Below are 14,612 nucleotides of genomic sequence, written 5' to 3' on the forward strand. Positions count from 1 at the left end.
TTCTATCCCTAGTATTTCTTCGGTTTTTTCCTCGACTCCCTCCCCCATCTCCGGGCATTTTCTCATCTTTCCTATATATTTTTCTTTTTTATATCGTATCCTTCGCCCCCATTGTTACCGGTACTTTTTGCTCCAACCCCTTCTCGTTCGCTGTTCTCACCTTCTCCCCATTGTCTCTCCTCCTACGCTTGGCGCTCTTCTATCTATCAGCCTACGGCTCGTTCCTAGCGTTCCTTTTTTCGCCTCCCTCTTTGTTATCCATTTTCCTCCGTCAACCCTTTTCCCAAGCCCCGACGCTATCGAAGTGGCGCCCGGATTTTATATCCGACCCCTCCCACGAAACGCGAGCAAAAAGTCCCGGGGGCGAACCGGACCTACGAGATACTCGAACGATTCTGTTTCACCGTCGAATACCTACGTCGACGTTTTATCGGCTGTCGTCCCGGAACGTCGAGGACTTTACAGGCAGAAGGGGGCGGGGGGTGGGAGTGGGGGGTAGCATCGACTGCGAAATTTTTGGAGGTCCCCGGATCGTCTCTTTTATCCCTTCTCGTTGATCTCTTCCTCGTCGAACGACGCTAGTGACCTGTACCTTTATAAAACGAAATTGTTCCCGATTTCTCGAAATCGATTCGCGCTTGACGCGCGGCCGGAAAAATCGAAATCTTTGCTTAAAAGATTTGTCGATCGAACGGAGCCGCGCCAGCTGTCGGGAAGTCGTCGCGATTGTTGAAATATTCCGTAGCCCCGGTGAAACGAACCGAATAAAATGGCCGGGGCTCGCAATCAGGAATTACAAAGTCCATACTCTAAATACGTTTTAAAAGCGGAGGAACACTTCCGCTTAACGAGGCCCGGGTCGGTTCGAGGACCCGGTCCTCGGGACCCGAGGCAGTTCAATCAGCGTTAAATAAATTGGTTCCTGTGCGCTTTCCAGTCTCGCCACCCGGCCAGTGTCGATTTCCCAATTGGTTGACCGGCCATTCCAGCGGCGGACTGACCTGGCACACCCTCGACCTGACCAGGTCTTACACGTTCCACGTGCGGAACGCTTCTTTGCACGTGACCAGATCGAACACCAGCTCCTCGAGGTTCGACAGTGGCACCGTGGACGGCCAGTACGTACCTGGCCAGGAGGACCAGGACGTGAAGATATTGTGCAACAGCGTGAAGCAATCGACCGCCGCCCAGACGATGACGATGACCATGCTGGTGGCGCATTACACCGTCGGATGGTGAGTACACGAATTTGGTTTCACCCACGCAGCCGCATCGGTGCTTTCCTCGCGTTGATTGGGGGCCAAATACCCTCACGATGTCTCTGCAGCGGCTTCGAAATCTTCCCAGCGTACCTTCGCGGTCTTTGGGTCAAGAATCACTATCGATAGACTACGAATGTTTGTGCATATGGTTCTAGGAAATAGATAAAAGAGTCGAACCTAAATAGAAATTGTGTTTCGTCGCTGGAGGTCCTTGAAAATATAGTTTTTATTGTGCATATGGCATATGGCATTCTTTTCATAAAATATAACGTTTGTATACGATAGTCATGGCTATTTATACATCTCGTGTTTACTTATAGCGAATTATTAATGGTAACAGTTTATGGATGCTACGAATAGTATTAATCAGTAATTCTGAAGTATTCTTGGCAGATAGGTTCTGCAGAATTAATTTTATGAGGTCAGATTGTTAAAGAACCTAATACTAACTCTTGACAATATTGAGAAAATACTCGTAACATATTGTAGTTTAAATTATAATCGATTATTATTATGTTTAAGTAATCAGATTATTTGAACATATTTTGCATATTCGCTCTTACGGAATTAATATTTTAAATTGGAAAACACACCTCTTTTAAACTACTCGCAGAAATTTAATTTGAAGCGAATAAAATGCAACAGAATAAATAAAGAAAAGGGTGTAGTATTTTTAGAGGGTCCAGAGCTCCACCAATCTCTTGTACAGTGAAGCTAGTAAACAATGTCGAGAATTTAGGAGCGCGGAAGAAGGAAAATTGTATATTTTTGCAGAGAAGGAGTTCCGGTAGTCGGTGAGGATTTCGTTGGAGGATTTTTACTGTGGGCATTTTTCGAAAGCGGGCAAAAAAGGGGAAAAGAGCATCGATAATACAGTGTTTTGAGAAACGGAGCAAACCGGACGCGCTCGACAACGGCGCGCATGTACATTGTTGGTGTAAATAGCGCTGTTGTTCGCGGCGTCGGAACGTTTTGTCGACGGTCTCTCGCGAATGCACGCGAAACCAGTTTTTTTTTATTTCCCCCTCGCCTTCTGTTTTCAGTCGGAGCGGTTTTATGTGCATGACGTTCTACCGAAGAGACGGCCACGTGATGGAGGTGCAGACCGGAAGCGCCGTTTCGAGGCCGGAAGAAGCTTGCAGCTCGCCCCATTTTCAACAGCACAACATACCCTTTCTCACCTTAGTCAGTGAGTACAATCGCCCGCTTTGTCCCTCTGTTTCGTTGATTTACTCGATCGTCCATCCCTGCCGATTCTCGTGGACACTTGACTTTACCCTCGGAGAAATTCACCCTGATCATAGTGGGTGACTTTGAGACACACACCTGTTTAGGTTCAGATCTGTTTCCCCATTTAAACCTCTTAGATTCGAAAGTGCTATTGTTTAATATGATATTTGCGTTGTGGAAAAAGGGGTGCAACCATTGGAGCAGTTAAAAAAGTAATACGAAGCATTTCGAACCGTGGCTCTATTCATCACTTTGCCCAGACCATTAGAACGTCGAAAGTAATTATTATTAGTTGATCCTCCCAACTTGGACGACCACTAGACTGCAGTTCGTACACAGTAGCGATATCGACTTCCAGCCAGCACCAAGAATCGAATCGTTCTCGTTATGGAAGTGGCGTAAATCCATTTATCTCCGGTTTCGAGGTACAAAAGATTCCGCTCGTACAACATTTTCAGAGTGGTTTAGTTTCGTTTGGGATGAAATTTAATTTCATAAACGACTTGTTTCCGCTTGTGTCTAGACTCGAAAAAAAATTGTCGAGCGAGATGTACTCGTCGAAAAAATATTAAAAAGACCGCGGTGTATCGTATGCTTATTTTACATTTTTTAATGACGTCACATTCTGCAAAACATTGTTTAAATCAAGGCCGCGGCCCGGTGAAGCGTTTTGCATTCAATTTCACAATTTACATTCTCAATTAAAATTTAATACTTTCGTTGAAACGAAACGATTCCACGTAGAAACGGTGAAAAATGTTGAATATGAAAAATAAAATGGTCGTTTCGACGGTGTATGTAGAAAAATGTTTTTTTATAAAAATATTTACACCGTAACGAGAACGTTTCGATTCGAGGACTGCGGAGCATTAGGTTTACTGGTTACGCTCGATTTGCGTGACCCCCCCGAATTTTATCGAGTTCTCGAAGGGACCGGAGTCCAAGAAAAGAAAAACACCTCACGGGGGGGAGGGAACGTGCTCGGTGGAAACTGCCTCCGCCGCCGATAAACTCTCGGAGAACTCGAACTTGGTGGAAAAGTTTCTCGTGGCGTGGCACAAGGATTTAGTGCGCCAACATTGTTGCCCGACGGAGCTGGCTGGAAAAGGAGAACCGCGACGCGGGAAGGGGGGAGGGGCTTGACCGATCCTTCTTCTGCAATTTTCGATCGATCTGGACGCGGATTTCTCTGTTTTATTGGGGAACGGAGCCCCCGCAGCGATGGAATTAACCGACACTTTCCCCGCAATTTTCTACCGAATTGAACCGCCAACTCTTTCTCTATTTGTAAAGAGTCAATGTTGTTCCTTACCCGCGGACAAACGATAGCAAAAGCCACGTGGAAACGTTTATTCCTGTTCACGATACGGACAACGATTTCATCTCGAAATTTGTCTAAATCCCTTCGACCCTTCTCCCTTAACCCCTTCATGTACATTAACGAGTCTGACTCGTGACGAAGATTTTGGCCCAAACATCAATATCACGAGCCAGACTCGCGAACAGCATATGACGATCGTCATTGAGTTTCAGTTCCTATCAGTACGCCACAAGGGTTGGTCACGATTCTTATAACCTCTGTTACAAAACAATTTAGCATCAGTCTGGTCTGTTTACTGCGAGTTGCAATAATTCATGGGTCTTTCTCAACCCTACTTTCGAACGAAGCTGTGCTCGAAGGTGTTAGTTATTACTGTGGATGTGTATGCATTTATGGGAAATTTTGATTCTCAGAAAACTACAGAATGCACTTAATATGCAAACAAATAAGAAATCCTTAAAGTAGTATACGAATTATTATATTTAGAGGTTGAGACAACCCTCTGCAAATCTCCCATTTCAATAACTTTATTAATTTGCATAAAGATCCGTATATTTATTACTCTAACATGTTCCTGGCAGGAAGAAGCAGATTTTCAATTAATTATTATCTATAAAAGAAGTGCATAAGGGATTCCAGGAAAAATTAAATTTAAAAAAACCGATGAATCTGAAATAATTGATGGGTCGAGAAAGACCCTACTTTCGAACGAATCTGTGCACGAAGGTGTTAGTTATCGGGATCCAAAGTAATACCTATCCGTTGGCTGGTAAAACTAGGTTTGCTTTCTTGGGCCAATGGGAAGCGGGAGCACGAGTATGGCACTCTGTGTACACGTCGCTGTGTGGGTGTTATGCAACGGGTGGTAAACGAATCTTCCTGGAGAAATTGAATTTGTAGGGAGCTGGTGAAGCGCGTCACGGAAATCGTTGAAACCGCACAAATATTTTGTTTCATCGTTTCCACGATGGCTCGTGCGGTTTGGTTTCGTGGCTCTGTTTGCCGATCACCTCTTCCTCCGTTTGTTTTTTGCTTTGTTCTGTTTTTAAATTTGTTGCCGGTTCGAGGTGTGTCGCGACCACCGACGGGGGTTCTGTTCTTTTTTTCACCGTTGCGGCCTCGACCTGTGATTCTCCTGTCAAAAGCACTTTGTTGCACCGACCATCTTGCTTTGATAAACGTGACTCTGCCCGGTTATTTATCTTTCGCGACCGTACTGTTTGTACATCGTTTGCAGAAACATCCCCGTGTGCTTTGCGATATCAATATTTAATGCTATCGGCTCGGTCCACTGCACCGCGGTGTAATCCTTTAAAAATATTTCTAAACTCTCTTCTAATACTGCAATTCCATACAAAGCTGTCTCAACCCGTTTTTCTTTTCAGTACAACTGGTCAACTTATTTAGACGTAAATTATTCCTTTGCGATTCAATACGAAACTGTTTAAAAATCTTTTCTCGTTGATTATATTCCACCTGTCATCTGACAATCATTTTACCACAGAAATTTGAACAGTTTAAATGTACACTTCACTCTTGATTGACCCGGATCCATCTTCCAATCAAACAAACTTAAATCCTACAATCTGTCAAATCTTCTTAAAAGATGATCTAAACTTGCGATCAAAATTGTTAACACACCTATGGTACATAAATATTCTATTACTGGACACGATATTCTCCCTCTTAAAGTGTCACGTTCGACTTTGGACCCTTCACGATCGAAAACGCTGTTTCCACAACAGCCAATCGTACCAAGAGCAACATCGATCGCTGGAACGAGCGCTGTTTAGAATATTTCGATGAAAGATTTCCGGGTTCCTCTCCGGGATACATTTTTCGAAAATTCGTGCAGAAAACAAGCGACAAACACAGTCGTTCGTTCCCGTTGCATGAACTCCGGGGGTCTCGGAAAGTTCACCCCCCCCCTCGGTGCACCCGATGCGATATACTGTTTGGTCCCAACGAAATATCCGCGCCCCCAACGACGATCCACCTTTCCAAACCACCTTCCCTTATCCTAACACCTTTCCCAAACCCTGCTCCTTTTCTCTTCTATTTCTTTCCGCCGGTTTTCTCCGCAACTTCCACGTCTTCGGGGAACGCTCGGTTCCCAAGGGTCGGAGTTGTAATCCCGGGGGAGTTATTGGATTCGGTTTGATCCAGTGGTCGCCTAGCTCTGCTTCTCGATCTCTTTAACTTCCTCCGTCGGCTTACTCGCTCTTCTTGGGGAACGCTCGATCCAAAAGCACGCGTTCTCCTTTTTCGAAGATCGAACGATCAACCGCGTGAATCAACTATGCACGAATTGGACGTTGTCTGACGGATACACGAGCTAAATTTTTATTTCATTACAGGTTTCTATAAAAGGGAAAATCGAGTAAAAAACAAACTTCTCAGTTCTCTAAGATTTAAATCCTCCCGAAAGGCATCGAAAAGACTCGGATGTAAAAGATCGCAACTTGCCAACTCGGAGCTGGCAGATTAACCCCAAAGCAGTTTTGCAAAGTCGCTGGATTATTAATCGTCGGGGATTTGGCGAAGTTTGCCCCCTCAGTTCGAATCCATCGAGCGAAATTCCAGTTGGAGGGACTGCTTCCTCGAAAACCGAGAAAAACCGAGTTTCTTTTTCGTTTACGAAGGCTCGGGAAATTTTGCTTTATTTTGCTCGTTCCTACGTACGAAATTTGAGCACCGCTGGCCTAAAGCAAACTACGGGCGAACAGGAAGAGGCGAGAGAGACTGGAGGCACAGAGCGGCCGGGCGATATAGCGAGATTTACTCTTGAATGGCCGTGAGCGGTCAAAATATTTGGCGTTCGCTGTAAACTTCGTCCGACCAAAAATTCGTTTCGTTGCAGACTGCCGGGGCCCCGTGTGCCGGGCGATAGATCACTCGTTTTCCCAGGGAAACCTCTTTTCTCGAACCCAACCCTCGTTCTTGCAGCCTGCAGCCATAAGCTATACAATATCCCACGGTGCAATAAAGTGGACCATCCACGAGCCATCCATCTTTTTTCTCGCCGGGATTCTTTTTGGTTCGTTCTCTCGCCTTGCCCCCCGCCCCCTCTGCCCATCATTTTTGGCTGTTTCCTCGTCTAAACTTTTATGACTGCCGGGAAAACCTTTGATATTCCGCGGACGACGGCGAATCCGTGACTTTATTATCAAATTACGACAGAGTCCGTGGCTCTGAAACAAGAATTCCTGGGAGGCGTTAGAAGTGTATCGCGTATCGGTGGAATAAAAACCCTCATCCACCGGGATCTGGGGTAAGTTCCCAAAGGTTTCTAGTCGCTCGATGACGCGAGATTAGTCGCGGATTCGTCGTTAGAAACGGCAATAAAAGTACACGACGCGTCGCGGGGTTAACTTAATCGCCGGTCGGTCTTTATCGTTATCGTGTATCCAGCGACTTATAGTTTTACGCGATGTTCGTCGAATTTGTCGACCGCGACGGAATCGCTGGGATAATGGCGCCGTAATTTCGGCAATCTCGACGAGGACTCGCAGACGATCCACGGGCTTCGTTAAATCCAAACTGCGGATTCGATTTTTGGAACTGAAAAATGTTCAGCTATTTTGATGGCTCTCGTCGAAGCAACCGACGAGCTTTTTAAACGATCTCCGTTTCTGTTTGCACGCGCGGGATAAAAGAAAAGGGGTCTGATGGCCGAACCACCGCGTGGTAATTTTATTTTCGCGACGAAACGCGGGGGCCCTAATGGTCGGTACACAGGACGAAGGGCAATCCCGAGATTCCATTTTGAAGTTAGATTGATAGGGATCCACTAAGCGTAATAAGTGGCGGGGCAGAGAATTCCTGCGGGATGGCTCCGAAGTTGTAAGAGGTCCGGAAGCAAAATCATCATCAACTGGATGAGTGAAACGATTGTAAGCGGCGGCGGTGTAAGTGCACTCACGACATCGGATATAACGAGCACGAATCCGGCCAATTCGAAGTTACAGGAGGGTAAGAAGCAAAGTCTGGAATTGATCGTGAGTGAGTGGAACGGAACCGGAGAGAAATGAATCCCTCGGGAAGCGTAATGTTCTTGGAGAGCCGGCTACGGTTCGCTTCGTGCCATGCCCGGGGATAAAAAATGCTCCTTAATGAAGAATAAGGCGAAACAATTTGAAACGCGGCGGTGAGGTTAGCAGAGTCGATTAACGATAAATAGAGCGACGGAAACGCGAACGCGTAATCTGGAAAAAAGAAACGAGCCGGAAGAAACTTTTGAAAAGCCCCGTCGATGCGAATCGATCGACGTTAAATGCGTCGACCTTGTTTCGGAGGGATCGTTCGGAGACATCGTTCGGAGACGGTCGTTAGGTTAATGGGATATTAAACGAAGGGAAAGCTTGTTTGTAAAAAAATTTTTTCGTTGTCCAATTCCCTGAAGAATCGTGGATTTGTTCTTTTTCCGTTTCGGGAGGACGAAAGGCAACGTGAGATCCAGGTTCGAAAGAGCGGAAATTCTTTAAAGAGTCGCCGTGTGTATTACGTAAATCGAGAGCGGACAACGAAATGACCGTAAGGAAGAGCGTAAGAGTACCCGGGACGCCCGGTCTAACGAGCTCGAATCCCTGAGCAATTAAGCTTTTGCTACAGCGACACGTTGTTTTCGCTTCCTCCGAGGACACGGAACGTACCGTCGCGTAACATCTTCGCCAAACGGTGGAAAAATAAGCAAACGATACGTTCGTCCATCGTAAATAACAACGGACCATTAGATATTGTCCACGGTCGACGCTTTTTGGTGTCGAATGTGCTCTGAATTTCTCACGAAGTACACAATTATATTATAGGTGAAAATAGTGACAGTTGCAAGGTAGTAATCTCCAAATCTGGATAAAGTTTTCTCTACAAAAGTCAGTTTTAACCCTTTGCACTGGTACCTGAGTGTTTTATTTGAAATTTAGGTTGATTAAAAAATATCTGTTTTATTTACACTACTGTTGTATTTTGTAATTCTCAAGTGTATGATATCTCTGTGGAAAACGAGGAGCTGCTCGAAGGTGTTAGTTATTACTACAGGAAAGTGAAATTACAAAAAATGGAGGAAATCGAAGCTAGTTGAAAGTTAGTTCCTGATAGGAAAGAGCAGAGTTTCCAACAATTAAAAGGTAAAATATCTAAAGTTCGGTTTTTTAAAAAAATCGTATCTCGATGATCCTTCAAAAGCGTAAAACGTGAGTAAAGGGGGGTCGTTTTGGGGAAGTTTGGGAACCCCTGGCTTGCATATTAAGAACGCGTATTACCCTATTGCGTCCAGTATCACGCGACGCGTGTAATTTCATACTTTGGCGGATCCGCGCAAATACATCCGCGACGGAAAAAGGGACGAGAAAAAACGACGGGCGGCTTGTTTAACGGCAAAGGCAGAGCGTAACGACCGGTAAAGGGCCAACAACAGTCGTCGTCGCGCCGAATGAAATTCACTCCAGGTGGCTCGACCCCGGAGTCGCAGCTGAATTTGTCACTCGCAGGCCCCGCGGTTTTTTGTTTAATTGATTTATGGCACCGCACGCCGATGTAAAAAATCGCTCCGACGCGGCTACATGCGTGATACCCTTCTGCGTGTATGCGCGTCGCTATGATACGCCATTATAAATATCCCGAAATCATTTCTCGATTATTCGATTATATTTTATCGAGCACGGGGAAGAATCGCTGTAGCTTCGATGGTACTTTTATTGAGAATTGCATGCATGCATTTTTAATGAAAATTTATAGCCATTGGTGCAGTCCCCCTCCCTTGCAAAGGTCAGTACTACCTGAGGTGGTCTTTTTTCCTAAGAACAGCGTTATCGTTTTGTAAAACTGCATTAATCAAATACATGCTTAGGTCGACGCTCTGTCGTATTTATTTAGCAAATATTGAACAACTTTAAACGAAGAAAATTATTTAACGATAAGTTTGCAAATCGCGTGTACAAACAATGGGATAATAGAGCCAGCGGAAAATCGAGCAGCGAAGTCGCTGATCGGAACGAGCCACCGCGGCCAGCGTTCGAGTCCAGACTTCGTTTCCCATAAATCACGAAATCACAGCGACAGCCGAAATCATGCTAGAATAATTCAATCCCTTCGAAATTGCGTTCGACAATGTTTCCAGCTCGTCGGTTGGACATTAGTCCGCAACTTCCTGGCCCCTCGGCGAGCCGTACCGTGAAACCGTGCCGGCGTATTAAAATCCTAATAGTCATCGAAAGTTACAGGCAGCCAGCGTCGGTGTAACCGTCAACGATATCGCTTCATCGAGATTCGATCTCTGCACCTTTTGACGACCAGCGACACGAAACGCGGATCGAACTTTCGCGTGTTCGCGGATACGGGGGGGGGAGGGTGGCCATTTTTTCTGGCGAAACCCCGCTGTGACTTTATGAAATTTACAAAGAGGAACTTTTGGTTGATACGAGAACGCCCTTGCATTCGACAATTAGCTCGTCGACGTACGTGTCTCTGTATTCAAATGAGTTGCAGAAGTAGCATAATCGTTTGAAGATAGTTACGATACCGAGGGATGCTTCGGAGAGCTTTATATAAGGTCTCAATTTAACTTTAATAGTTTGTTATGCTCAAACTTTTTATCGAGAGCAGTTCGTCTTTGTGTATGCGTCAACGAAAACTTGACGATATATTAATTGCATTTATATGAGGTCTCCATTTAACTTTAATAGTTTATTATAGTCAGACATGTGTATACTTTCACTAAAACTTAATAATATATTTACGAAGTAACGAATGAAGATAGAGAAATCGTCCATTTCGTTCGTATAGGTCAAATTTAATTCCGTCTAAGATTAATTTAAAATTGAAACCATTGCATTTACGATGATGATTAAAGTATGCAACGAATGAAGATAGAGAAATCGTCCATTTGATTTGTATAGATCAAATTTAATTCCCTCTAAGATTAATTTAAAATTGAAACCAGTCGTCAACAGTAAATAATCTTGTACGGAGAGTAGTGTTGCAATTACGACATCCGGGGGGGGGGAGTAAAACCGAATGAGAACAGATGAAAAGAAAAACACGGGGACATCAGTGGTCAGAGGGAAATAGAGAGGCGCGAGAGAGCTTCAAAGTCTAGTACGGTTGGCTAGTTAAGCGGCGCAACGGCGGTCAACCGTTGAATATATTATATTTTTAAATCATCTACACGCTGGCTGCTTCCGTTCGCTGCTAGGAACATGGCCGCCTGTCTAGATACTCGTACTACAGCACGTGTCGTAGCTACACGCGAAATCCATGTGACGTGTACGCGTACACAAAGTGTCCCATTTAAATTTATAACGGGATATATCACGCGCGGCGCGTTAAATTGAAAAACGTCGAAAGCACGATGGTCGAAGGGAACGACTATTATTCAGACGAAGACATTCGGAAGAGCGACCTTTCATTTTACGGGCGATCAATTTGTTTCTTCGACTTGCACGCGAAATTTCAGGGGAGATGTGATCTTTGGCGATCTTTTTATAACAGAACGCATTGATGAAACTTTTCGCCACTTTCCACGTATATTCTTTAACGTTTCAAGGTACAAATACTTTTTTTTCGTCACGTTTTATAGACTTTGGATGAAATAATAAATGCTATTCCTGTGCATGTTCCATTGATCTGGAATAAAAAATCGAACGACATTTTGTTCGTAATAGTACTATGCGCCGTGTACTGAAATCCGCCTTAAGAAATGCAAAATTGTCGTACACAGAAAAATGATTCTTGCAATAAATTTCTAATTTAAAAAGGATAAAGATACTAACGTCAGCATAATGTGAAAAAATTGTCAAATATCACTCTCCCGCGTTAAATAATCGCCCGAGAATAAAACAGCTTTCGCGCGCGTCGACGTTAATCCAGTTTTATAATAAATAAACGCGTTCGAAATGATCGAAAAAAATTGGTCGAAACATAATTTATGGCCGGCCGCGCGTCCTCGGCCAATAAATCGCGAAATGGCTTCCCCCCTACCCCCGCCCGATACAATGCTTCCACTCGTAGATCGAGTCCGCGGGCGAGGAGGGTGAAATTCGCGCGAGAGCGATCGTTCAGCAATTATCGGCGAAATAATCAGCCAGAAACGGTCGGCCATTTTTCAACGACGAGGCACTGTTCTTGCGGCCGGAATAAAAACTCGCGTTGAACTTCTTGGCTGGTTTTAATACGTCGCGGAAGGAATGAAAGAAGAGGGCGGGGGAGGAGAGGGGTGAGTCTCCGACGCCGGTTTCGAAAATTTACGATTCTCTGGTTATTAAAGCAAGCTTGGGGAAACCGCAGGGCTCGCTGTTTAAAACGGCAGCTTGGGGCATTAATTCGATTCGCCCTCGTTCCTACCCGTCGGTTTTTCACGTTTGTTTTCCAGCCATCAGCCACGACAGTTTATAAAAAGCGACGGGTCTATCGAACCGGCGCACGCCCCCCCCCCTCTTCCTCGTTCCCATTTTTGTAATGCTGTAATAATCAATAGTGCGCCCCTGCTAAATCGTATAAGCGCCCCCCTCCCCGCGTCAATTTAATCGAGACAACGAGAGCACGTACCGGTTCTACGTGAGCTCGTGCTCGGTCCATGCAACGGGTGGTCTCCGTCGAACTGATTTCTATCTCCCCCTGGCCCATTTCCCAACAGGGGATTCAGTTTCGAGGACCGCCAGCGCGAGATCATTAGCAACGAGAGGTCACTTTGCTCGATCTTTTTCCCCGCTGAGCAAAAATAAGACGTACGAGCTTTTATAGAGGTATTTAGCGTTCAATTTTTTCGTTGCTCGGGAAACTTCCATTACGAGACCCAACAGGGTGGATTTTGGGGGCGAAACTGATCTATTTTGCTTTATCTTAACGTCGATGGTTGATAGGGAATCAAACAAGCAGTGAGAATCGAACGTTGACAGATATATTTTGCCTCACCCCACAGGAGCGTTTCGATCGTTCGAAATCTGAATAATGAAAAAAGAATCGAATTAGTTCGGCCCGGCAATTACGCGAGTTATACGGGAGTTTGTAATCTCGCGGTCGTATGCAGTTCGCGTGCACACCACGGACGCATCCCGCAATTTTAGTTCCGCGGCGTCGCGTGTTACCCGCGGTTTCGCGTTTACGACGCGTCGATAAAGATAGGGGTCTCCCGGCTGGGTTCATCGGGCGTCCGTGGTTAATTCGTGTTTTAATACGCTCGTAAGAAATATTACGCCCGTACTAATTATCTTCGCCATCTCGAGGGGGCACTCGGAGAAACTCGCGAGGAAAATTGAAATATTCCTGCACGGTGCACGGAAAAATTCATTAACGACGTCATCGTGACAGGACTGGAATCATGAATCACGAATTTTACAGAAGTTACGAACATTAAATTACGTAGTTCACGATTATCCAGAATCAAAGTTTCTGAAATTTTATAGACTGGTATAAATAAAGCTCTTTGAAGAGCACAATGGGGGACATGAATTTTTTCGTTACGAGGAACACTCGGAGGCGAAATTAAATTTATGGAGCCCAACGTTTCGGTCAATTTACTACCCCCCGAGGAAGGATAAGTATGTACTTATACACGCGAAAGTGACGTCGGAATCGATCCACTTCGCCCCGGGTGTGAACACTATAGACCTCACAATTCTCCTCGAATATCTTTCATTTACAATAGATATACTCTTTGGAAGTTGTAGAGTGCAAAACTATTTTTCTTATCGTTGTACAAAACTCTCTTCTTGGTGACTTTGTTCTCAAAACTGGTCGATGCCCAACAGGTCGTTAATTACAGTCGAACTGAAGCAATTGGGGATGTGGAGGGTTACTTGCAATTGTCAGTAACACAGATTTCAAGTCCCAATTCCATAAATTACATTCAGTAAAATTAATTTCTTAAACGTTTACAAACTTATTATCTATTTTCCTTTGGACGAAAGCATCAATGGGTTGAAGATACACTCTTCCCGATCGCGTGGGAGATAAATAGTAAACGCAAACGCGTGGCGCGTGAAGGTATTCAAAGCGTGCATACGCAGTCTAGGATATCTGGGCTCCGGGTAGCCAAGTCCGCGATTAGCCTCGTTAAGGCTCGAAACGATGGTAAACGAGCCAGGGCCAGCGCGAGTGTCTGTCCTGGGCTTACCCTCCGTAGGACAGGGACACTTGACCTTTCCTTTATTCGGCCCGCGCCACGCAAGAGGAAACAAAAAGAGGGGGAAAAGTAGGCGGATAATCTCCGGTAATGTCTACCGGTCCGTAGCAGTTACAATTTTGCCCCGCAGTACAAGAAAATTCTTTGCCAGCGTGGAAACGTACGAAAAAGGGACGAGTGGCGTGTAATTTGTTCGGAGCCCTCTTATTGAATTCACCGGACCGGGTTGCCGGAGCATCGCGCCGTTTCGTGGCTCGCGTCCGATCGAACACGGTAAATAAATATTCCAAGACTCGAGGGAAACTTTTACCGAGCAACTTCAAAGGCGGTAAACGTTTTTATATATCTTCGTTGCACCCAGCACGCGAATAGAACAGATTGCACTATACAAACTGTGATAAATCGTATTTAAATCAGAATCTTGATTTGCTATGACTCGAGTGTCCTGCTCGAGAGGAGTCGAAACTTCACGTTTACGTTTGAAAGGAAAAACGCGAAGATACGAGATAGCCCCACGCTGGTCCGTTAGTTGAGGTTAGGATCGAGTTACTGCGACGCGAACTGTACCGGTGCACAGTTTCGCGGTAAGAAGTTGAAATATAGGTTATATGCACCGTGGCTCCGTGTCTCTCGAGGTTATGCGCCATAATTCATCGCGATGCGGTCGCGGGAACTCGCA

The 14,612-nt window shown here is 45.1% G+C and overlaps 1 protein-coding gene across 1 annotated transcript in view; it reads left to right on the plus strand.

Annotated features, from left to right (window-relative positions):
* Window positions 1-14,612, plus strand: part of LOC122395813 — a 141,221-nt gene that overhangs the window by 93,458 nt on the left and 33,151 nt on the right. The window contains exons 6-7 of the mRNA XM_043393690.1: window positions 938-1,235; window positions 2,306-2,451. Coding sequence (XP_043249625.1) covers window positions 938-1,235; window positions 2,306-2,451 — 444 coding nt within the window. The remainder of the gene's footprint in view (window positions 1-937; window positions 1,236-2,305; window positions 2,452-14,612) is intronic.

Source organism: Colletes gigas, unplaced genomic scaffold (assembly GCF_013123115.1).
Source record: "Colletes gigas isolate AHSC1104 unplaced genomic scaffold, ASM1312311v1 Colletes_gigas_Sc00006, whole genome shotgun sequence".
NCBI lineage: Eukaryota > Metazoa > Arthropoda > Insecta > Hymenoptera > Colletidae > Colletes > Colletes gigas.